Below are 24,568 nucleotides of genomic sequence, written 5' to 3' on the forward strand. Positions count from 1 at the left end.
CAAACTGTGAGTGGAAGTAGGTTGTATTTCTTTGCTTCCCCCTCTCTCTCCTTTCTTCTAAGCCTGTTTTGAAAGGGCAAAATGTGCATGTCTAATAGAGGATGACTTGTAAACTGGGAAGTTTTGTCTGTTGTCCTCTCCCTCCTTTTGCAAGATCTGGTGAAAGGAACTCAAAAAGCAAAATAGGTGAACTTAACATCAAGAAAACTTGTAATAGAACTCTTTATTTGCTCAGCAGAAATCATGGCAAGTTCAAGGAGAGGCATAAGGGAACTGAGATAGATACAGTGATTTTACTACAAGAAGTGAGAACCTCAGAGGAAGCGCTAAGTGCTTTCACAGTCACACACACACATACCCCAAACTAAAACTCACACAGCAAAGACAGATGTAAGAACTTTGAAATCATAACCCAAGAACATTAGGCATGAGGTTAGCCTGCCCAGTATATGAGATCCTAAGATTATTATTATATCATAATCTGGTAACTTAAAACAGAAACTGAGACAAGGAGCTAGATCATTATTGGAACTGCTTAGGAAAATAGAGGAACCTTATGGTCCATTTTAGAAGAATTTTAAAATATATTTAACACAAAACAAATTTTTATTGTTTAAGTCTTTGTTGTTGTTGTTAAACAGGCCATGAACGCTCTAGTTCAGCAGCACATCTTAGGTCTTTGTTTGCCCAGAGAATTTACATCTAAACCCTCAAGTTCAGCATCACTTTGCACTTCTTTTGTTTGTTTGTTTGTTTGTTTTTCGAGACAGGGCTTCTTTGTGTAATAGCCCTGGCTGTCCTGGACTCGCTTTGTAGACCAGGCTGCCCTTGAACTCAGAGATCCACCTCCCTCTGCCTCCCGAGTGCTGGGATTAAAAGTGTGCGCCATCACCACCCGGCCACTTTGCAATTTTAAGCACACGCAGCAAAACTTCAACTCTGCTTTTGGGCCACCGACTCTGTGGCCCCATTATTTGGTCTTGGAGCAACTACTGACTCTACCATTATACCCCAGAATGGCACGCATGGCTTCTTTAAAGTGACTTTTTTTGTTTTCTTTTGTTTTTTGGGACAAGGTTTCTCTGTGTAGCCTTGGCTATCCTGGATTCACTTTGTAGACCAGGCTCACCTTAAACTCACAGAGATCCGCCTGCCTCTGCCTCCTGAGTGCTGGGATTAAAGGTGTGCGCCACACTAACCTGTTTAAGTAAGTCTTAAAAGTGCTTGGAATTGTCCTGAAGATTGCCCTGTGAGGGATGCCTCTTCTGAGATTCTGGGTACAACCCTGAAGACTACTGCTGCTTTTGTGTTCAGTTTCTCTCCCAAACTAGTGAGCATTGTAAAGACTGCCCACATTCAGCTTTTCTTTGATTTCTTCTAAGTTTAGAGTGCGCGAGTGGGTGCGTGTGCACATGAGAACGTCTGTCTAGGTCTGAGAATCTGCTGTCTTATCCTGTGGTACCTTGTCGACCTTTAGATGGAGGATGTGCTTGTATGAGAAGCCACTTGTTTTTGAACACATTTCTCTTAACCTCCAGGCACACACTGCAATGACTGTGGTAATTAATCTGAGAATCACGGTGTCTTCTGAGGAGCCCATTCAGGAGCCACATTCTCCTTCGGGTTACCACCTTTGGCATTCTTAAGTTGGCACACACTTCTGTGTGCCTGTGGCTTGTGTGCCTGTACCTGCTCTTTTAACAAGCCTAGCTGGTTTTTGTTTTGTTGTTCTGTTTTTCAAAACATCCAACCCTAGAATAGATTGGTTTGCAGGTATCAGCCTATCTTTGGATCTATTTATGGTAATTGCCATTGGTAATGTTTCATTGTTTGTGTCCAACCTGACCTGTTTGCCACAGAGGAAGACACTAGAGGCAACCATTTTTGGAAGTGTGAGCATGTGAATGACTTTATTGATGGTCAGGCCATTAGAGTGCATTTGTCCTCCTTAAGGGTTGCGATATTTATATTCTAACAGCGAGAAGGCCATTTCCTTATATCCTCACCAACGGACATATTGAGAGGACAGGACATTGCTAAAAACCCTGTAGCTAGAATCACGCAGCCTCCACAAGCATTGGCTGCTTCCACAGGTACCACAGGTAGGATTCCCCTAGAAGCCTTTAAAAGAGCCTGCGAGCTCCCCATTGAGGTTGCCACCATTTTGTTTGGATAATTGGCTCCTGCATGCAGGCTGTTTATGCAGAATAAACGCTTTTCATGGTTACATACTATTTGAGTCTGGGGTCTTCCTTTAGTGATTTTTGGACCCTTACAGTTCCAGACATTTATAGTTTTCTATTCTGATAGATGAGAAGCAGCATGGTTGAAGTCAAGTGTCTTTTATGTTTAAGGGCATTTGGCTTTCTTTTTCTGTAATCTATGTTTCCCTGAAAGTTTTTTTTAATCGACTTGCAGTAACCAGAAAAATTTGTTGTAGCTCTCATCCTCTTCCTCCAGCTCAATACATTTTCATCTTGTTATGAAGCTTCTATTGGTTTTGAACTCATTATGTAGATTAGGCTGGACTTGAACTCATGTAGCCTAGACTAGTCTTGAACTTGTGATTTTCCTGCCCTCAGCATCCCACAGGCTGAGGTTGCAAGTGTCTACCCTTACATCTGGCTTAAGGTTAGTTTGTGGGGGGGTTTTCCCCTCAGTTTATCATTTGATTCATTTTGTGTGATTTCATGTTCTTGATCTTGGTATTCATACTACCTCAGATAATACATGTTGTACATTCCTGAAAGATTAGTTTATTATGGCTTTGATTTAATGCATTTGAAAACTTCCCTCAATAGACGCGACATCAGCGAGGAGATACACATCCTTTAACTTTAGAAGAGATTTTGGATGAAACACAGCACTTAGATATTGGACTCAAGCAGAAACAATGGCTAATGACTGAGGTAAGAACAGTCTTAAAACTGTTGTAAAAAGAAATTAGTTAATTATGAAAAAGGGTATTTGCTACAACTATTTAGAGTCGGTTCTTTGAGGGGTGGCGGGGGTGGTACTGGAGATTGAACCAGGCCCCAACATGTGCTAGAACATTCCACTATTGATTAAGCACTCTACCACTGAGTCATCTCGTGTGTGTGTGGGGGGGGGGGGTGCGGGTGGCACAGGAAGATAGTAGGGGCAGGGAGAAGAGGAGGGCAGGGTCTCATTTTGTAGTCCAACTTCATGAGTCATCATGCCTGGCTCAGAATGTCCTGTTTTGTTTTTAAATCCTGTAATCTGAGAATATTTCTTACTTTTTCTTAAAAGACATGATGTAGAATCTTTGTTTAGTTTGAACACACACATTCCTGTAAATTGGCTGTTGTTTTTCATGTAATTTTATTTATGTTTTAGAGAGTCTTCTAAGAGTACATTAAAGTTGTGACGTCAGTGCATCAGTTTTTTATTTTTATAAATAGTACTTTGAATTGTCAAATTCATAATTTTATATGATCATAAGTTATATACTGCATATGCACTTTAGAAAACTTAAAGCTTAAGATGTTAGGGACAAATTGAGAGTGGCAGAGCACACCTTTAATCCCACAGGATTTCTCTGTGTAGCCCTGGCTGTCTTGGACTCACTTTGTAGACCAGGCTAGCCTCGAACTCACAGAGATATGCCTGCCTCTGCCTCCCAAGTGCTAGGATTAAAGGCGTGTGCCACCATGACTAGCCTAATTGAATTGATTTGTTTCATCAAGCAACGTGTAGCTCTTGACTTTCATACTATAAAATGATTTGACCTAGTCTAGTCATTGAAGGTCATGTCTCCTATCAGCTACCTGTCTGTTGCTAGATGAAGAACCTGCATAAGATAGTTGTGTTTTTGTTTTATTCTTTTAAGTTTTTTGTTGTTTGTTTTGATTACAGAATTTCTCTGTGTAGCCCTGGCTGTCCTGGAGCTCACTCTGTAGACCAGGCTGTCCTCAAACTCACAGAGATCCACCTGTCTCTGCCCCCTAAGTGCTGGGGCCAAAGGTGTGTACCACTACTCCTAACTTAAATCTTACTCTGTATTACAGGCCAGCCTAATTACAGGCTGTATTATAGGCAGCAGTCCCCTGCCTCGGCCTCCTACGTGCTGAGGTTACAGTTATGGGTCACCACAACCAGCTTCTACCTAAGATTTATAACTTTAAAATGTTTGAACACAGATGTTGCAGATAATGATAGTAAATGTTAGTAATACACAGATAATGGTAATCTACATCCAAATATGCTGATTTATGTAGTACTCAAATTTCATATATTTAACATTATTAAAGTTTTAAAAACTTTTAAAACTCTACTTATTATTATTAAGGTAGGGGTGGGTAGGTGGGTGCATATGTGCCAGGGTTCACATGTGGGAGCCAAGGGCAGCTTTGTGGAGTTGGGTATCTACTTCTCACCTTTACCTGGGTGTGAACCTGAGGTCATTAGGCTTTTGTGGCAAGTACTTTTAATGAACTCTGAACCATGTTGCCAGCTCAAGATTATTTTTAGTCATTACTATTTTTTTCATTTTCTTTTTCTCTTTCTGAGTGATAGGCACTAGAGAAAGAAGTAAATAGGCTGCTTTTCCGGTTTTCTTTTTGGTACTGTGGATTGAGTGTAGGACTTTATATATGCTAGTCAAGCATTCACTGAGTGGTATCTCTAGTTTAACTTTTGTTTTGTTTTGAGAGTTTTTCTCTGTGTTGTAGCTTTGGCTGTCCTGGATTCACTTTGTAGACCAGGCTGGCCTCAACTCACAGAGATCTACCTGCCTCTGTCTCCCGAGTCCTGGAATTAAAGGCGTGCGCCACCATGCCCAGCTCTAGTTTAACTTTTTGGTCTGAGACAGTTCTTACTAAGGCTGGCCTGAGCCTTCTGTGTAGCCTAGGTGGTCTTGCCTGTGATCTTCCTGCCTCAGCTTCCTATGTAGCTGGGAGTGCAGGTCTGTACACCAGGCTGGGCTTGGTTGCTCTGTCGTTGAAGACCTTTTTTTCTGCAAGTAGCTGTGCAACAAAACATGTAGGAGTGTTATTAAGTTCACCAACTGTGTTCTACTGACACTAGAAGAGTAGAGGTAAAGTTCCCACGTGCATTAGCCTGGTTCTCTTCAGTCCTCCCCAGAGCTGCTAGGGCTAGCTGGTGCCAGGAGAGGAGGCCTGACGCCGATTGATCTTTGCCTGGTGAGGTTCTCCCATTATAATGCCACTGTGAGATACAGACTGTACTTTGGAGATGGATGAGCAATACCTAGTTCAGGTACTGTGTTGACTAATTGTGTCTATTAGTAGGTATTTTTTTGATTCTTACTCAGTTTGACTTTTTAAAGAATAAAGGTTCTTCAAAGCAATTATGGTAAAATGAGTTTCTCACTAAAGAATATATGCAAATAATGTACAGTTTTCTTACTCTTTAAATAAGAAGCAAGCACTGTGCTGATTCACTGATAGTTCTGGGATCCCAGATGTCGAGTATTTTAGATCTGCTGCTTTATGTTCACAGGATACTTCAGTATGCCACTGTGTTGGGTGATGTTAGAATTCAAGAACATACATGTGAGGCTTCCTTTTATAAATATATCCAAATTGTTTATTTTTACAGGCATTAGTCAACAATCCCAAAATTGAAGTAGTAGATGGGAAATACGCCTTCAAGCCTAAGTACAACTTGAAAGATAAGAAGGCCTTGCTCAGGCTTTTAGATAACCATGACCAGCGAGGACTAGGAGGCATTCTGCTGGAAGACATAGAAGAGGGCTTGCCTAATTCCCAGAAAGCTGTCAAGGTAATATTCCCCCACCTTTAATCCCAGCACTCGGGAGGCAGAGGCAGGTGGATCCCTGTGAGTTCAGGACAACTAAAGGCTACACAGAGAAACCCTATCTCAAAAAACCAACCAACCAAAATAAAACAAAACACCCTAGTAATGTTGTCTTCTTTTTCTTTTCTTTCTTTATTTTCCTGAGACAAAGTCTCACAGAGATCTTTCAGCCTCCAACCCCTGAATGCTGGGATTAAAAATACGTGCCATTATGCCCGGCTTCTTTTGTTTTAAGATATATTTGTTTTTATGTTTGTGTCTATGTGTATCTGCCCACATATGTGTTGTTGCTCAAGGAAGGGAGAGGGTGGTGGATCCCCTGGAGCTGAAGCTGCTGCAGGCAATGTGAGCTACCTGATGCTGGTGCTGGGAACTGAACTTGGGTCCTCTGGAAGAGCAGCAAGGGTCATCTCTTCATCTCTCCAATCCCCTCTTTGTGGTTTTGAACATACAACCGCCCCCAAAAAACCAAAACCACAAAGTTGGGGGGGGGCAGGGGGAGTGAAAGAAAAAGGAAAAAAATTAGTATTTTAAAGAGCCTTTATCTAGTTTATAGATGGGGTTTAGTGATCCATTTAAAATGTGAATTTTGTAGGGCTGGAGAGAGAGATGGCTTAGCAGTTGAGACAATTTGGGTTTGTTATCAGCGCCCACAAGGTGGCTCACAGCAGCGTCTAACTTGATTACCCAGAGATCTGACATGCTCTTCTGACCTCTGAGGGCACTAAGCCCATACACGATGCACATATATACATTCAGACAAAACACTCATACACATAAAAATAAACTAAAAAACACTTAAAAATGAGATTTGAGGTCTGCTCTGTGTCACAGAGCAGGAAGGAAAAGAATCATCTTTGTGTAATGCTAACAGGTTTGATTAGTTCTTCTGTAGTTACATCGTGATTTGATTCTTGAGAAGATTTCTAGAAAGTTTTCCTCAAAGACATTAGTGTTTCTCTTGAATTTGAAATGAAATGCTCTCTTAGCAATAGTGCTGGATAATGCTTACCCAAGGAACCAGGGGCACAAAAGCATAAAACCCTTGCTCAATAACAAGTTCTGATGTCTAAAGTGTTTGCAGTAAAAGTTATGGTCGTGAAGATTACATTTTCTGATTAGATTTGAGACTCACAGCCAGATGTGGTAGCACATGCCTGTAATCCCAGCATTAAGGGTAGCAGAGGCAGGTGGATCTCTGTGACTTCTAGGCCAGTCTGGTCTACAAAGCTAATCCAAGACAGCCAAAGCTACACAGAGAAATCCTTTCTTGAAAACAAGCAAATAAAAAACATGAGACTCGCCTGTAAAAGTTGCTTGCTGCCATTGTATGGTATGTGAGTGCTGCATCACTGAGCTGCAGCTTGAGCTTGTCCGACATCTTGCTAATTGAGTTACATGTAAGTTGGAGTTCTTAGTTAAACCAAAGTCTCCTAGGTGATGACATTGTCTTTTGGGGAGGGGTTGGGGGGAGGGGACTGGCTTTACTATATTGTTGTGCATAGCATGAACTCTGTAAACCAGGCTGTCCTGAAACTCACAGAAATGTCTGCTTCTTGAGTGCTGGGAATAAAGGCTACAACACCAGGCTGGTTTTTGTTTTGATTTTGAGACAAGAACTCACATGACCAAGGCTGACTTTGAGGTCCTGATCCTCCTATTCACATCCCAAGTACTGGAATACAGATGCACACCACCATATTTACCCCCACCCCTTAAACTTATTTTCTGTTCTAATGATTAAGTTTACCTCTGTGTTACTCAGCTGTCCAATACCACAGTGAAATAATTGATATAATCAGCTTTATAAATTTTTGAGGTTTCAGATACACCATGATAGGAGCATGTAGTAATGCAAAAGCTCCGCCTTCATGGTCAGGAAGGAAAAGAGGGAAGAAGGACCTAGGCCTCACAGTCCCTTTCAGCGTCACCCTCAGTGATCCAAGGACTTACCTTACCGGGCTCCTAATTACCACCCTGAAGATATTTAAGATCCAGCCTATAGATTCAAACATGATTGTTGCTAAACTTAGTGAAGTGTTTACTTTAGAGATTTTGAGGCTTTTATGTTTTCCTAGTCATTTTTCTTACAGTGTTTGTTTTGTGATAAATCCCCACCGCGCCCCCTCCCCCCATTCGTTACACAGGTTTATTTTCTAATGCGTTCTTGAGTGTAATGTGTTTATGGCTACCATAAAGTCCTTCTCTTCTAATTCCAGTAGCTGAGTCCTCTGGGACTGTTCTGAACTAAATGTCAAAATTTAACCTGTATAGATGTTACAAATAATGACTTGTAACTAGGGCTCATCAGTTGTGTACGTGTGCCATGTACAATGCCTGGTGCTGGTGGGGTACAGAAGAGGTGTTGGAGCCCTTTAAGCTGGAGTTACAGATGTTTGTGAGCCACCAAGTGGGAGCTTGGAATTGAACCTGGGTTCTCTACAAGAACACCAAGGGCTCTTAACTACTGAGCCCTCCTTCCAGCTCTACCTCACCCATTTTTAAATGTATAACTCAGAGGTATTAAGTACACTTACACTGTAATGCTACAGCACTGTGCAGCAACTACTCTTTTCCCATTGTCTTCAGCATTTATCAGTGTGTTAGAGTTTGACTTTACCAGTGTTATTGTTTTTTGTGACGAGCTTATTTGATATACTTATGTGGAACATGGGAAAGGATTTCCTCCCTTTCGTTCCTTATATGTATACATTTCATTTTGTTGATCCATTTGTTTACTTTTTTTTTCCTTTTGGTTTTTGTTTTTTGAGACAGGACTTCTCTATGTAGCCCTGGCTGTCCTAGAACTTGCTCTGTACACGAGGCTGGCCTCAAATTCACAGAATCCACCTGCCTCTGTTCCCTGAGTGCTGGGTTTAAAAGCATGCACCACCACATCTGGCTTATATTTTGTTTTAAAAAATGAAATTGCCAGGGCAGAGGAGGTTGTGCCGTGAGTGAAATGCTTGGTATGCAAGCATGAGACCCTGAGTTCAGATTGCCTGTTTCCACATAACAGTACATGTTGTACCCCAGTGCCAGAGTGCATTAAAATAGGCAGGTTAGGGATTCTGGCCAGGCACCCTAGATTCAGTGAGATGCTGTCTCACAAAACAAGGTGAAGATCAGGTGAGGAAGAAGATTCCTAAAGTTGACATCTGGATTCTGCATGCGTACAAGCATGGACACACACACACACACACCTACACATCTTTTTGTTCTTTGACAGATGCCTAGGAAGTCTGAAAGTATCCTTAAAGATAGAATTACCATACTAAAGAACCTGGGGAATGCAGACCCTAATGTTGTATTGTGGCCTGGAAGAAAAGAAGCCTTTGTTTTCTCTCTCTCCTATATACAAATATAGATGTGTGCGTATATACATAATGTATGTATCATAGGTATTTTTAATGGTTTTGTTTGTTTGTTTGTTCTGTTGTTGTTGTTTTTCAAGACAGGGTTTCTTTGTGTAGTCTTGGCTGTCCTGGACTTGCTTTGTAGAACAGGCTGGCCTTTTAACTCACAGAGATCTGCTGGCCTCTGCCTCCCTAAGTGCTAGGATTACAGGCAGGCACCATCATGTCCAGTGTGTATCATATATTATGATAGTGTATATTTTTAAATGAGTAATTTGATGTTAATTAAACATGTTTTTCTTTAAAGGCTTTAGGGGACCAGATCCTATTTGTAAACCGTCCTGATAAGAAGAAAATACTGTTCTTCAATGATAAAAGCTGTCAGTTTTCTGTGGATGAAGGTGAGCCATTTTTTGCAGGTACTTCTTTTTGTTTTTTGTTTTTTGTTTTTTGTTTTCGAGACAGAGTTTGCCTGTGTAGCCTTGGCTGTCCTGGACTCACTTTGTAGACCAGGCTGGCCTCGAACTCACAGCGATCCGCCTGCCTCTGCCTCCCGAGTGCTGGGATTAAAGGCGTGGGCCACCACGCCCGGCTGCAGATACTTCTTAAATTTGCAATATATTGAAGTTTTAGGTAATAAAACTTGCCATACTTATAGCTATAATTTAATTTTTAAAAAGATTTATTTATTATTTATACAGTATGTATACTGCCTGCATGTGATGAGCCAGCAAGCCAGAAGAGGGCACCAGATCTCATTATAGATGGTTGTGAGCCACTATGTGGTTGCTGGGAATTGAACTTAGGACCTTTGGAAGAGCAAACAGTGCGTTTAACCTCTGAGCCATTTCTCCAGCCCTGTAATTTAATATTATGTTGGTATTTTTTTTTAGCATTACCATCTCTTAGCTCATAGCTAAAAGACCCATATCTGTTATGTCACATTTTATAATGTGTTTGAAATGCTGACTTGAAAGGTAAGTTACATATTATGTCATTTATATGACTTATATGACATATATTTATATGAAATTATAATGTAGCAGTTTGTGAAATATATATATTCTTTTTAAGTGAGTGTTTTTGCTGGCATGCATGTTTTTGCACCACTTGCATGTCTGATGCCCCAGAAGCCAGAAGAAGATGTTAGATCCCTTGGAACTAGAGTTACAGATCATTTCTTTTTCTTTTTTTTCTTTTTTTCTTTCTTTCCTTTTTTTTTTTTTTTTTTTTTTAGTTTTTCAGGACAGGGTCTCTCTGTGTAGCCTTGGCTGTCCTAGACTCACTTTGTAGACCAGGCTAGCCTTGAACTCACAGCGATCCGCCTGTCTCTGCCTCCCGAGTGCCGGGATTAAAGGCGTGTACCACCATGCCCGGCTTGTTCCTGGTTTCTTATTCTGACATCTCACTTATACCAAGTAGGATTTATATTTTTAAACTCTGCGGCTATTTTCTTAGTTTTTATTTTTAAAAGTTTTATTATTCACTTTGCACATCATGGCACATGTTTTTAATCCTAGCACTTATGAGGCAGAGGCTGGTGCATCTCAGTGAGTTCAAGGCCAGCCTAGTCTATATAGCTATTTTAAGTCATCCAGGGCTGCATAGTGAAGCACTGGCTCATAAACAGCACCAGACAGTTTCTTTCTATATGGGACTGTTATAATAAGACATTTCATACAGAGTATATATTGTGGTAAGCACATTTCCCTCATGTCTTCTTCACCTCCACTTTCTTGCCTTCCCTGGACTTCTGTGTTAGCTTCATAAGCTGATACAAAGACTTGATGCATGATATGAAAATGTGTTGGTGACTAGTATTCTCTTGGGAATCTTTCATTTACTAAATTTTATAAGAAGAAAATGTTTTTCTTTTAGGGTATTTGTATAGTTGAGTACTAAGCCATATTGGTTTGGTCTTCAGAAATGTCTGAGCTGTATTGTGTGTGTGTTGAGTAGATTGAACCTAGGGCTGCAGATATGCTGAGCAAGTACTAACTTGTGTGTGTGTGTGTGTGTGTGTGTGTGTGTGTGTGTGTGTGTGTGTATGTGTGTGTGTAGATTGAACCTAGGGCTGCAGATATGCTGAGCAAGCACCACTGAACTCTATCTCCAGTCCTCTGAGCATATTCTTACCATTTCTCTTTGCCCAGTATGATTTGCCACTTATTTTAGGTTATTCAACCTTTGCGCTGGCACCTTGCACATAATAACCACATGCGCTTAGTTGCAGTTTTTAGTGTGGAGCTTGCTCTGCAGATGGCAGCATAGGGCAGCATGTCAGCGCTAGAAAGATGTTTTAGTGGAGGTGAGCAGCTGGTTGAAAAGGGGATAGCAAGCAACTAGAGCTTCTTGATAGCAGTTCATGGAGCCCTTTCAGAAATATTTTTTGTTTAACAGTAGTATGACCACATATACTTACAGTCTTCATGCTAAGCCATTAATATTTCCTGTCTTATACGTGCTTTTTCTGAGAATAGCTTTGTTAGCCATTTTCTGTTTGTGGGTCTTTTATTTGCACTTACATTATTTAATATTTCATCTAGTGTGAAGTTTAGTAGCATATTGTCATTATGCCTCTTGCTCTTTTTAAAGTGACATGGTATTATGTGACTTGGCTAAATCCATTAGTAACAAATAAAGTTCAAGTTGTTTTCACTAGGATTTACTAAAAAAAAAATATTGCATCTAGTTTAGTTTGTCATTTTATATGTCCTTTATTGTGTTGTGTTTTTAATTATTTACATTAGTAGTATTATCAGTATGCCCGGCTAGCAATCAATTAAGACACTGACACTTGTTATATTTTAAAATAGCCTTAGTTAACCTGGGAAAGAGCAGGTATCAATCCTCTAAACTACCTCTCATAATAGGGCAGGCATGGGATCCCTGTCTCAATCCCATGCCATCTGCTTCCAATAACTTCTACCAAGCTACCTCCCATCCATAATCCCAAATACTTGTTAATGTTCTTCATCTAGGCCGGATTCTCCATCCACGCTGGCCATGTGCTTTTCCTCTATTTAACCCATGGCAGCCTTCCTTTCTATCCCAGATCTCTGTCTTTGGACCCCCCAGGTCTCTCCTCTTCTTCTTCCCAGGATTCCTCTTTCTCTCCCTCAAGCCCAGGAACCATAGCTACACCTCTTACCTCCTCTGCCCTGCCCAGGAGGGATGGCTTTTTATTAGTCAAAAGGTGGGTCACAGAGACAGCAAGTAGTAATTAGCATCAAAATGCATTAGACCATCTTCCAACATTGTTGGTCTAAAATTGTTCTTATTGTTTGACTGACAGAAACAAATAGGAGTTTTTATTCCCTCACCTTTCCAGATTATAAAAGTAGTCAAACATATGTGGTAAAATTTCACATATACCAAGGAGCAAAAATTTTAAGTAGCTTGATATTTATTCTTCTACTTTGATCTCTCTGCACTACAAGTATTTTCTTTCTTTCATCCTCAGTAATTTGTTTTATTTTGTCAGGAAATCAAATATCCAGTGTTTGGTAAGGACATAATTTTTTTAAAATAATTTTTTAAACTTATTGATTGTCTGTTTACATGTCATGTACTGCAATCCCACTCATCTCCCTGTCCCCTCGTATCCGCCCTCTGACCTTGTAACCTACTCCAGGACAATAAAACAAACAAACAAACAAAAATTTTGTCATGGAAGCTGTAGTGTATCACACAGTATATATAGCCTTTGTCCACACATGTTTACTTTCAAATGTTCATTGCGACAAGTCATGGGTCTGGTTTGAGGCCTACACCATCAATACTGGATGCTTACTGGGCCTGTTCTTGGATATCCTGTTGTTGCTGTGTGATATGAAGATTCTTAAGCTTTGGATCTGTAGGACTGGCCCTTTCATGTGTTCCAGCAGGTCATACAGGGGGTAGATGTTGGGATGAGGCCAAATCAGAGCCCTGGATCAGGGCCTAGAAGTAGCTGAGTTAGTCAGCCTCCCATCTCTCCTGCTCCCATGTCCTCAGGGACAGGGCAGCTCTCCTGTTCCCGTGTCCTCAGGGCCAGCTCAGTATTTTCTAATTATGTACAGCTGTTTAGCACTCCACTGTGTATAGATTCTCAAGTGTTTGACAGTGCCGTAGCAAGAATCTTCCATGTTGGATAGTTGTATTGGTGAAGTAGCCATATGACTCTGGAAGATACTGGAGAAGTAGGCTGAGAAAAATAGTTTTGCTTCTTTAAAACCTTTGTTGTTTCTTATTTATTCAATAGGTTGTAAAATGTTTTCCTAGATTTTTAATTATTAACATGTTTATGTATGTGGGTCTGTGCACATGAGTGCAGGTGTCCTAGGAAGCCAGAGCTGTCTGATCTCCTGGAGCTGGAGTTGGGTCCTCGGCAAGAGCAGTATGTACTCTTAACCACAGGGACATCTCTCTGGACCCATTGCTCAGATTTTTACTTCACCTTGGTCAGTTTTCTTTTTGGTACTTTGCTTAGTGTCATTGATGGGGGATATGCTTGATCATAAAAAAGAAAAAATATATGTTCTTTCCTACTTTGTTTCTGCTTCCTTCTTTTTTAATCAGAGTATTAGATCCCTTGAATACTTGAAAGCATTCACTAAGCTAATATTGGACTGCTTGCCTTTTATGTTGACAATATTCTTGGGATTTTTTGTTGTTGTTGTTTTATTTTTTGGTTTTGTTTTGTTTTGTTTGCAAGACTGGGTTTCTCTGTGTAGCCATGTCAGTCCTGGACTCTCTTTGTAGACCAGGCTAACCTCAAATTCAGAGATCTGCCTGTCTCTGCCTGAGTGCTGGGATTACAGGCATGTGCCACCATGCCCACCTGACAATATACTTAGTATCTTCTTTGGCTTTAAAGTTTCTGCATTGTGAGTCAGTTTCAGTAAACTGTATTTTCTTTTAAAATCATACATTTACAAATTGTCTTTAATAGCAAACAGATCTGCAGAAGATGGCTTCTAGCTTCCAGAACCTTTTTAATTTTCTGGCTTTTTGTTTGTTTGTTTTTTTGTTTTGTTTGTTTTTTGAGACAGGGTTTCTCTGTATAGCCTTGGCCGTCCTGGACTCGCTTTGTAGACTAGGCTGGCCTTGAACTCACAGTGATCCAACTGCCTCTGCCTCCTGAGTGCTGGGATTACTGGCTTGTTATTTCACTTAATTGCCAACCTTTTATACTTGGTGTGGATTCCTAATTTCTTTGTGAAACTATTATTTTATTTTTGTTGCTTGTGTTTTAACTTTAACACCATGTCAGATTGCTTGTTATATATTGAAATTTTGACTACTTAATCTCAGCAGTGACTAAGCAGACATTAAAGTCTCACATGGTTTTAATGGTTTTGTTGATTTCTATCAGTACTTTGTGTAATTGATGTGTTCTATGTTTTCATACAGTTTTTAGCCTGTATATGTTCTTGAATGATCATAGTTTGAGGATTACACTCATACTCATAAAGGGTTCCCCTCAGTTGCATTGTGTTACTTCATTGCAGTCCAATTCTGTCTTATATTGTATTAGAGTCCTATTTGTATCTCATATGTAATAACTCAAATTTATTTGCCTGATAGATTTTTTTTTTTGCCCATCTTTTACTTTCACTTGTATCCTCTTGTTTGAGACATTTCTTTTGTGTGTGGCCTATGGTTATCCTTAGATTTTAAGATGATTTTATTTACTTATTTTATTCTTTTTTTGACAGGTGCTGGGTTTTACTCACTTTACATCCTGATTGTAGGCCCCCTCCCCCTCTCCTTCCAGTCCTGTCCTCCCTCCCTCCCTCCTTAGAAAGAGGGAGTGTGCCCCCTCCACCCCCCACCTGCTAACTAACTTACCCCCGCACATCAAGTCACTGGGACTGAGCTCATCCTCTCCCCTGTGGCCTGGGGAGGCGGCCCTGACTGGGGGAAGTGATCAAAATGCAGGCAACAGAGTCCATGTCCGAGACAGCCCTTGTTCTCCTTACTAGGGGACCCATATGAAGCCTGAGCTGCCCATTGGCTACATCTGGGTAGAGGGCCTAGGTCCAGCCCATGCATGGTCCTTGGTTGGTGCTTCAGTCTCCACATGGTTAGCTGGCTCTGCTAGTCTTCTTTTGGAGCTCCTGTTCCCTCCAGGTTCCCCCCCCCCCTTTTTTTTTTTTTTACAAGACTCTATGTTTCGCCCAATGTTTGCCTGTGAATCTCAGCATTTGTTTGGATCCACTGCTGGGTGGAGCCTCATAGAGGACGGCTATGCTAGGCTCCTGTCTGCAAGCATAGTAGAGTATCATAACTATCGTAAATCCAGTCGGCCAGATGTTGGTTGGACATTCCCTCAGTCTCTGCTCTATCTTTATCCCTGCACATCTTGTAGGCAGGGTAAATTTTGGGTCAAGGTTTTTGTGGATGGGTTGGTGTTTCTCATCCCTCTAGTAGGGGTCCTGTCTAGTTAGAAAAGATCATCCTGAGTGAGGTAACCCAGACCCAGAAAGACACAGATGGTATGTACTCACTTATAAGTGGACTTTAAAGCCAGATAGTACTGGATAAACATACTACAAAGAAGATAAGTAACAAGGAGGATTCAAGGGAGGATGCTTAAATCTCATTCAGAAGGAGAAATAGATTAGATAGAGGTAGTAGTTGAAGAGAGGGAACAAGGTAGAAGAGGAAGCTTGGAGAGAAATGAAGGTGGAGATCAGACCTGGGGAGGAAGGGGTGGGGTGGGGTGGTAGGAGAAACCAGGGTTTGACTCTAGCTGAGACTCCTAGTAGCAGGGGTCATAGACACTGACGAGGACACCCTCTGACCGGACAGTTGCATTGTAATTTTATAGTCATTCAGTGCTCTAGAGACATTGTATGGGAGAGTCATGGACAAGAGCCCTGAGGATAACATATTAATTTTTAATTGAGGTCAATATAAATCAGTGATGTAAAATTAATTTGAAAAATAGTTTTTGTTTATGATAAATATGTATTTCTATGTAAGACCAGTTGAAAGTCTCCAGATTTTGGAGCTGAGGTACAGTAGTATGCTTGCCTAGCATATGTAAGTCTCTGAGTTCAAACCCTAGCCCTGTATCCCCCAGCCTCAATCATGGCACATTTGATATGGTGACATCAATGGTGATCGTTGTTTTATCCCACTAGGTGTCAGTATCCACTCTAGAGCAGAAATGCTTTTGAATGAACAAGTGTCAAGCAAACGAATGATCACCCTTAATTTTGCATAGAATGAAAGAACATGTCCTACAGTTTGTTCTGTAGTATTTTTCTTAATCAGAAAAAGAAAACAGAACATTTAGACCAAAGCTTGTATTTTATTTCATAAAGGCATTTGTTTCCTTAAAAATGGCTCTTAACATTTAATTTAGATGTAATATAAATATCAGTGGTCAAGAGAGCAATCCAAGGAATTAAACTGTCACTTAGGCAAGATCCCCTCTCTCTTTAAACTGGGAATAGTGGTATCTTTACCTTGTGACCTTATGAAGATTAATGAATTAAATAAAAGGGAACCGGGCACCTAGTTAGAACACAGGAATTGCTAGCTGCTAGTAGTAGTGTTGAAAAGATGGTATCTGAGATACAAGTTGTTTTAGTCCTACGTCTCTGGCTCTTGCTATCTTGACTGAAGGTTTTGTAGTTTTGGGTTTAATTAGATAGGAAAGAAGTAGATCAATTTTAGTAGTCTGGGCTGCATCTGCAGTCTTCCTCAGCTGCATGAGAGAGTGGCTTTGGTATTTCTTCTTTTTTTAAAAAAGATTTATTTATTATTATGTATATGTGTACACCTGCAGGCCAGAAGAGGGCATCATATTACATTATAGATGGTTGTGAACCACCGTGTGGTTGCTAGGAATTGAGCTCAGAACCTCTGGAAGAGCAGACAGTGCTCTTAACCTCTGAGCCATCTCTCGAGCCATCTCTCCAGCCCTGGCTTTAGTATTTCTGATGAGAATCCCTATATCTGACTATCCACTCATTGTTGGTAACTTTTTTTTTTTCTAAGCTTTAACTGTTTCATCTTTATCTTTAGTGTTTGAGGCTCCTTCTAGTAGCTATTGCTGTTAGATCCTTACTTTTGGACTCTGTTGCTCTTTTAAATGATTATTTAGCTTTATTTTTGCAGTGCTGTGGGTGGACCCTACCACAAAATGACATCCCCAGAGAACTATTTTTGATGGCTTGGTAACACTGTTTCATGCATGTACTTTAGCACAGTTTTTAATGTACCTCTGCAGATAGAAAGTTTTCCATTGTTTGTTTGTTTTGCCAAGTGATGCTTGGTATCATGAATGCATGTGGCCATTTTGTTTGTTTGAGGCAGGATCTCTCTACATAGTCCTCTCTGTCCTGAATCTCAAGAATTCCTGCCTTGGCAAGGTTAGACTGTATCTTGTAAGTTGAACAACTCTTCCCTGACTTGGTGCAGTCAGTGTATCACTTGGTGCATCACAATAATGGACAGCAAAACAGGACACCTTTACTTTAGAAATGCCTTCACAGGCATAACCAAAAGTGTGTCATGTAGGTGACTCCAACTCTGGCCAAGCTGACAGTGAAGATTGTCTGTCTGTCTGACAGTCTACCTACTCACCTACTTAACTATCTGAGATAAGGCTGCTCCAATCCTGAGCTCAGTCTAGCCTCAGTATTACAGTGTGTGCAACTTAATTATATATATATATTTAAAGTCACTTAACTGTAGTGGAGGTTTGGTGTCTTTAAAAACTGTTATGTTATATAAACACATTTTTAAAAATATTCTAAAAGATTTATTTATTTATTATGTATACAATGGTCTGCCTGCCTGTACAGTGCAGGCCAGAAGAGGGCATCAGATCACATCATAGATGGTTGTGAACCACCATGTGGTTGCTGGGAATTGAACTCAGGACCTTTGGAAAAGCAGGTGGTGCTCTTAACCACTAAGCCATCTCTCCAGCCTGTAAACACGTTTTTATTTTAATCCCAGATGTAGGTTATGATGCTGATTTAGACTGTCGGCAGCAGCAAACTATTTGTCTGGTGAGGGCTCTGAAGGGGACTTTTTACCAGTTATAGATAGTTTAATTCTGAGAACTATGCAGAAAGAATAAATGACAGAGCCCTAAGAGAAGGGGGAAGGGGTGTGAGGAAGAAGAATGCTTGTCTTCCCCCTTCTGTTCCTGCTTGCTGTTGATGCAGTTTGACTGCTCTCAAGGAACCCAAAGATCTTTTTCTTTTTTTTAAAACAAATTTTATTTTATGTGCATTGGTATTTAGCCTGTATATCTGTGTGAGGGTGTCAGCTCTTGGAGCTACAAGAGCTGCCATGTGGATGCTGGGAATTGAACCCAGGACCTCTGGAAGAGCAGACAGTGCTCTTAACCTCTGAGCCATCTCTCCAGCCTGGAACCCAAAGGTCTTAAACAACAGGAAGTAGTCTAAAGGGAACTCTGCCCTTCTCTTTTCTAACCTCCTTTCTCTCCTACCTGGTGTTGGAGTGTCGGGAAGGATTGGGGGTGGAGAAGAAAAAAAAGAAATACAAGAACCACAATAAAGTAGATAGTAAGTACCACCAGTATTTGACAATCTTAAAGAAAATAAAGATCAAGATGGGTGTGATGATACACGCCTTTGTTCCCCACAATGGAAAGGCAGAGAAAGGTGGATCTCTGAGGTTGAGGTCACTCTGATCTACAATGTTCCAGGACAGCCAGGGCTACAAAGAGAAACCCTGTGTGGACGGGGACACACACACACACACACACACACACACACATACACACACACACACACACACAAACCCTATAAACAAATAACAACAACAAAGAAAACAAAGGTCATCTTGTTTTTTAATTTGTAGTTTCTTAGACCAGTTTTATAAAATTAACGAGTTTACTCCACTTTATACCATTATTGAGCAGTTTTCATCCTCAAATATGTTAAAAAAGCAATTAAATCCAGGGTCCTCTTAAACCCTATTGAGATTTTGCCTTGTGGTCTAATGTTCATCTTAAATACTTATGTAGCTATAATATATCTGAATAGTAATAGATAACAAGTCCTGCAACCACATTAGGGTCAGAAAAGATAAAGGTTCAATAAAATTTTTATTTTAAACAATGCTTGGCATGGTTTGTGCCAGTAATTTCAGCACATGCTCCGGCGGGGAGGCTGAGGCAGGACACTTGAGAACTTAATGGCCAGGCTAGGTTATATAGCCAGACCTTGGTTTAAAGCACAAAGTGGTTGGCGATGTTGCTCAGTGGTAGAGTCTTTCTACCGTGGGACCAATCATTAGCACTGTGGGGGCTGGAGGGGGATAGGTTAAGAAGTCAGATTTTTTTCTGGTAATAATGTAGTAGCGTGTCTTTTAGTTTTGTTTTAATGCATGAAAACTACAGTGTATGTTTTAGTTTAGATTACTGTTGCTATGATTAAACACCATGACCAAAGCAAGTTGGCAAGGAAGGAGTTTGTTTGGCTTACACCTACACAGCACTGTTCATCATAAGCCAGGGTGGGAACCTCGAGGCAGGAGCTGATGCAGAGGCCATGGGAGGGATGCAGCTTGCTTCCTCTTCGTGGTTTGCTCTACCTGTTGTCTTATAGAAGTCAGGACCACCAGCCCGGGGATGGCACTACCCATAATGGACTGGGCCCTCCCTGTCAATCACTAATTTAAAAAATGTCCTACAAGCTGGATGTGGTGGTGCACGCCTGTAATCCCAGCACTCGGGAGGCAGAGACAGGTGGATTTCTGTGAATTTGGGGCCAGCCTGGTCTACAAAGTGAGTCCAGGACAGCCAAGGCTACACAAAGAAACCCTGTCTCAACCCCCCATCCCCCGCCCCAAAATGTCTACAGCTGGATCTTAGGGAGGTATTTTCTCAGTTGAGATTTCCTTCTTTGTACCAGGTTGACATAAAACTAGCCAGGACAACATATATTCTGGGTTCGTGTGTTAATAAACAAACTCATTTCTCAGGCCAAGGCTGTCACTATTGTAGTAGGTAATACCTCTATTACTGTACCACAAGTCATTAGCATGCAAGCTTTGTTGTTGTTGGTTTTTGTTGTTGTTGTTGTTGTTTAGTTTCTCTTTGTAGTCCTGGCTGTGCTGGTACTCACTCTGTAGACCAGGCTGGCCTTGAACTCATGCCTGCCTCTGCCTCCCAAGAGCTGGGATTAAAGTTATATGCCACTACCCCGGCAGCAAGTTTTTGCACACATCAAATAAAAAGCAGAGCAAGTAGTTTATTTTCAGAGAATTGAAATTTATAGTGTAACCAACAGAAGCATGATAAAAAGTCTCTTGAATGAAATTAACCAGTGAATAAATATTATTAGAGATTGAGCCCTCCTCCTTTCCCTTTTTTGTTAATATAAAGAGATGTATACAGTTGGCTTAATATGCAAAAATATAGTATTATTCTCAGTAAACAGTTTTCATATATTGGTAAACTAGAATAAAGAAAATCAGTGCTCTAATGCTAGAACTGTTTTGTGTACTATACTTCCTGTAACAACTGAAATAATTACAAACAAAATAACAATGCTAAAATTTAAAAGCTATTTTGTGTGTTTTATTGGAGCTAGAAAGATGGTTTCATTGCTGAGGTAGAGGTTTGATTTGACATTACTTTCTTTCATATGTACTTGTTAGTGAACGCTATGTATTCATCTGGTGTAGGTAGAGTCATCACATTGTCTTAAAGTTTGGCTGTTAGGGGCTTGAGAGAGGACTCAGCAGTGAATTGCTCTTGCAGAGGACCCAGGGTCAGGTCCCAGCACCCCTATCAGATGCCTCCAAAATGCCACTAACTCTAGTTCTAGGGGATCAGATAGCCTCTTCTAGACTCTGCAAGCGAATGCATGCATGTATGCCTGCATGCAATCGTGCGCAAATCTATATATGAATACATACACATGCACACACATACTCATAATTTAAAAATGAATCTTAAAAACCTAAACTGGCTGTTAGGTAGTTGGGGACTTCTAGTTCCCTCTTAGAAAGTTAGAACTATTTGTATCCTTATGCCAATGCCAGGAATCTGAAAATTTAGGATTTTTCTAGTGTGTCAGGGAGCTGAGGTTACGGAACAGCTATATGATCTACAGTGTAATAACAGGTATCCAGGAAAGATGGGGTATGACTACTGGCTTACCTGAGACAGAATGAGCACCAATCAAAAGAATGCAGTTGAAAATTTAAAAGTATTGCTAAGACCTAGTACAGATTAGCACAAAGACCCAGATTTCAGGTGTGGTGTGTGGATTCGGGTACAGGTTAACCACTCCAAGCCTTTCTCCATAGACTCCGTTCATCAGATTCTTGTATTTTGAGACAGGGTTTCTCTGTAGCCTTGGCTGTCCTGGAACTTGCTCTATAGACCAGGCTAGCCTTGAACTCATAGCGATCCACCTACCTTTGCCTCCCAAGTGCTGGGATTGAAGGAGTGCACCACAATTGCCTGGTTTCCATCAGATTCTTAATAGTCATGGTTGAAGCTAGTGTGGAGGTACCAGGAAAGTGTCTTCCTTCATTGCATAGTCTTGGAGGGGAGGAACAATAGTAGCCACTTGAGGAAGGCTAGGAAGCCCTGTCTGGATTATTTTATTATTTAATTATTTTTAGACAGGATCTCAACTGAATGTAGCCTAGGCTGGTCTTGATCTGGAAATCGTATTGCCTCAGTCTCTGGTGTTTGGGATTAGAGGACTGTACCACCATACCCAGAGCTTGCTTCCTTTTTTCTTTCCTGTAAGACAGAAGAAGCCTTAAGCATTGTATGGGACGGGAACCATAAGGAAACCTCTGCACAAGGGAGGGACAAGAATGTATGCTGAATTCCTAGTGTTAGAGGAAAGGAAGCAGCACAGAGCAGACCGTTGCCTACAGCAGGCCTAATGAGAATGCCAGAAAGCCCCACCTCTCACTGGAGGGCACCAACAGTGCAATAGTGTAACAGTGCAGTTCTGAGGAAGGTCCAGAACATGCAGGCAGACTATAGGAGAGACAGGGGAACAGGGAAACCAAGACTGGAGGTCAGCAGCCACTGAAAAAACACTTCTGGCAAATCAGGCCCTCATGAACACAGGGAATGGCTGAAAGATTTGGAAGCTAGTGGTTCATTATGGGTAACGATAGCAGAAAACCTTGCTGAGCAAGTCCACATCCTGACTAGATCGACTTGGTCTCTGCAGGCTTGGCAGAGGAAAGGCGTTCCCATTTCCAGGCATACAGATTTCAGCTATCCCACAGAGGATGTCCTGCTTTTAAAAAAAAAAAAAGGCATAAAAAAAGACAAAGAAAAATAATACACTGCTGAGACCAGGCCATTAATGGGAACAAGTTCTGTTTTTTCTTTTTTTTTTTTTCCTTTTTTTTTCTTTTTCTTTTTCTTTTTTCCCTGAGACAGGGTTTCCTTTGTAGCCCTGGCTATCCTGGACTCTGCATCCCAAGTGCTGGTATTACTGGTGTGCACCAGCTCAGGGACCAAATTCTTAAGACACAGATATTTGAACTACCAGATACAGGTTTTAAAATAACTGATAATGTTGAGCTGTGTAGTAGAAAAGGCCAGATTGACTGTATGATAACGTAAAATGTTTCAGCTAAGAAAGTCTAATGAAAAGTGCAGTGAGAGCTCAAAAATGGCTCCAGTGGCCCATCAGCAAATGTGCTGTAACCAGGGAAAATAAAGCTGAAGTGCAAACAGAAGAAAGTGAGTTGTACAGATGGTCTTACTGTATAATGTAAGTCTGAAGGAGATGGTAGAAGAAATACTTGAAGACTAGTGGCCAAGAATTTTCCAGACTTGAATGATAGCAGAATATCAATTGAGGTAAGACATCCCTTTCCAAACAAACAAAAGATAGGAAAATATCAGACACGGTTTACTCAGACTGCTAGCCACTGAAGATGAAGACAGAAAGAGTCATTACAGAGGAACAAATAATTAGGCCAGAGATCTGAAAAAATTCTGTGTGTGTGTGTGTGTCTTTAATCCATACTGAATTGACTTGCATATGGTATTATAAAATAACCTGCCTGCCTTTTCTACTTGTAGGTTCATTTTTTTTTTCTGGCACACTTTATTTTTTGTGTGTGTGTGGGGGGGGCATTTTGCCTGCATGTATATCTGTATGCACTTATGTGCCTGCTGCCTACAGAGGCCAGAAAAGGGCCTAACCCTGAAGAGCAAGTGATGCTCTGAACTCCTGAGCCATCTCTGCAGCCACTCGAACTCCTAAAGCCCAAGACATTTTACTAAAGAGACTGCCCTTGTCCTGTTTTCTGTTTTTACAACTTTATTGAAAATCAACTGAGATGTTTATTTTAACCGATGCTAAGATAATCCTTTCTGTACTCTGTATTCTGTTTTGTAGGTTCTTATTTTTATGCTGCTTTGGTTACTGTCACTTTGTGATGTGATTTGTGGTCATGTTTGTTGCCTCAACTCTGTTCTCTTTAGCTTAGGCTTGCTGTCCTCATCTTTTGTTAACTGTCACGCACTGGGTGAGTTATAAAGAAAAGAGGCTTATTTAGGGGCCTTCATCCAGGTAGAGTTCTGGGGTGGTGTAGAGTATCACGTGTTGAAGATGTGGGAACACACCAAACAGGAGCCAGACTGCATTAGTCTTAATTGTGTATTCACATGGCTAAAGCCTTAGTCGCCTTTTGTTTGGTTTAGACTGAAAGAGTTTGAAGAAAATTTTTCTTTTTTTATGTGCATGGGCATTTGACCTGCATTTATGTCTGTGCTCCACATGTGAGCAGGGTAGGGGAGGCCAGAATGGCGTCAGAGCCCTTAGAACTTGAGTGATGGTGGTGAACTGCCATGTGGGTGGGTACTGGGAATCAAATCATGGGTCCTCTTGAAGTACAGCCTTAACCACAGAGCCATCAGATAGCTTGAAAATGCAGTATGAGACACCCTACAGGAAGGTTAGTGAAATGGCAAGGAAAGGAGAGGTATGGTAGTTAGGGGTTGGCATGACAATCAGGCCTGCAGCCTCTGAGGCCATGGTGGACAAGAAGCCTAGTGAACCGATTCAGCATGCAAGAGCTTTCCCTCTCTCAGTTCCCACAGTGTTCACCATAAGCCTTTACCATCACAGGTGTGTGTGTGTGTGTGTGTGTGTGTGTGTGTGTGTGTGTGTGTGTGTGTGTGTGTGTGTGTGTGTGTGTAAAGGCTGACAAGGCTGTTACTGAGCTTAGTTATTAAAACTGTCTTTAGGAGCAGAATTTAATGTGCAAAGGATTTTTGCTTTGTGTATGTGCAATATGAGAATGAGATATGTAGAGTAGACACCTGTCTTTCTCCTTTGTTTCATACAGGGCATGTTCTCAACCTATTTGGTTCCCGCGCCCCCTTTTGTCATTCACCAGTGTCTGGTTAGCAGATTTCAGAGTGTTTTTCTGCAAATATGTTGTAC

The 24,568-nt window shown here is 41.0% G+C and overlaps 1 protein-coding gene across 6 annotated transcripts in view; it reads left to right on the plus strand.

The window, feature by feature from the left end:
• GTF2E2 (general transcription factor IIE subunit 2) overlaps positions 1-24,568 on the plus strand; it is a 57,083-nt gene that overhangs the window by 30,425 nt on the left and 2,090 nt on the right. For 3 of the 6 annotated variants that reach the window (XM_084760370.1, XM_084760371.1, XM_084760372.1), the window contains exons 4-7: positions 2,802-2,909; positions 5,581-5,763; positions 9,463-9,556; positions 13,471-13,533. In XM_084760370.1, coding sequence (XP_084616496.1) covers positions 2,802-2,909; positions 5,581-5,763; positions 9,463-9,556; positions 13,471-13,533 — 448 coding nt within the window. Of the gene's footprint in view, positions 1-2,801; positions 2,910-5,580; positions 5,764-9,462; positions 9,575-10,048; positions 10,133-13,470; positions 13,534-24,568 lie in introns of all 6 variants that reach the window. The other 3 variants (XR_014775183.1, XM_084760373.1, XM_084760374.1) reach the window with 3 other exon arrangements.

The sequence above is a fragment of the Acomys minous genome (assembly GCF_964271855.1).
Source record: "Acomys minous genome assembly, chromosome: 15".
Classification (NCBI taxonomy): domain Eukaryota; kingdom Metazoa; phylum Chordata; class Mammalia; order Rodentia; family Muridae; genus Acomys; species Acomys minous.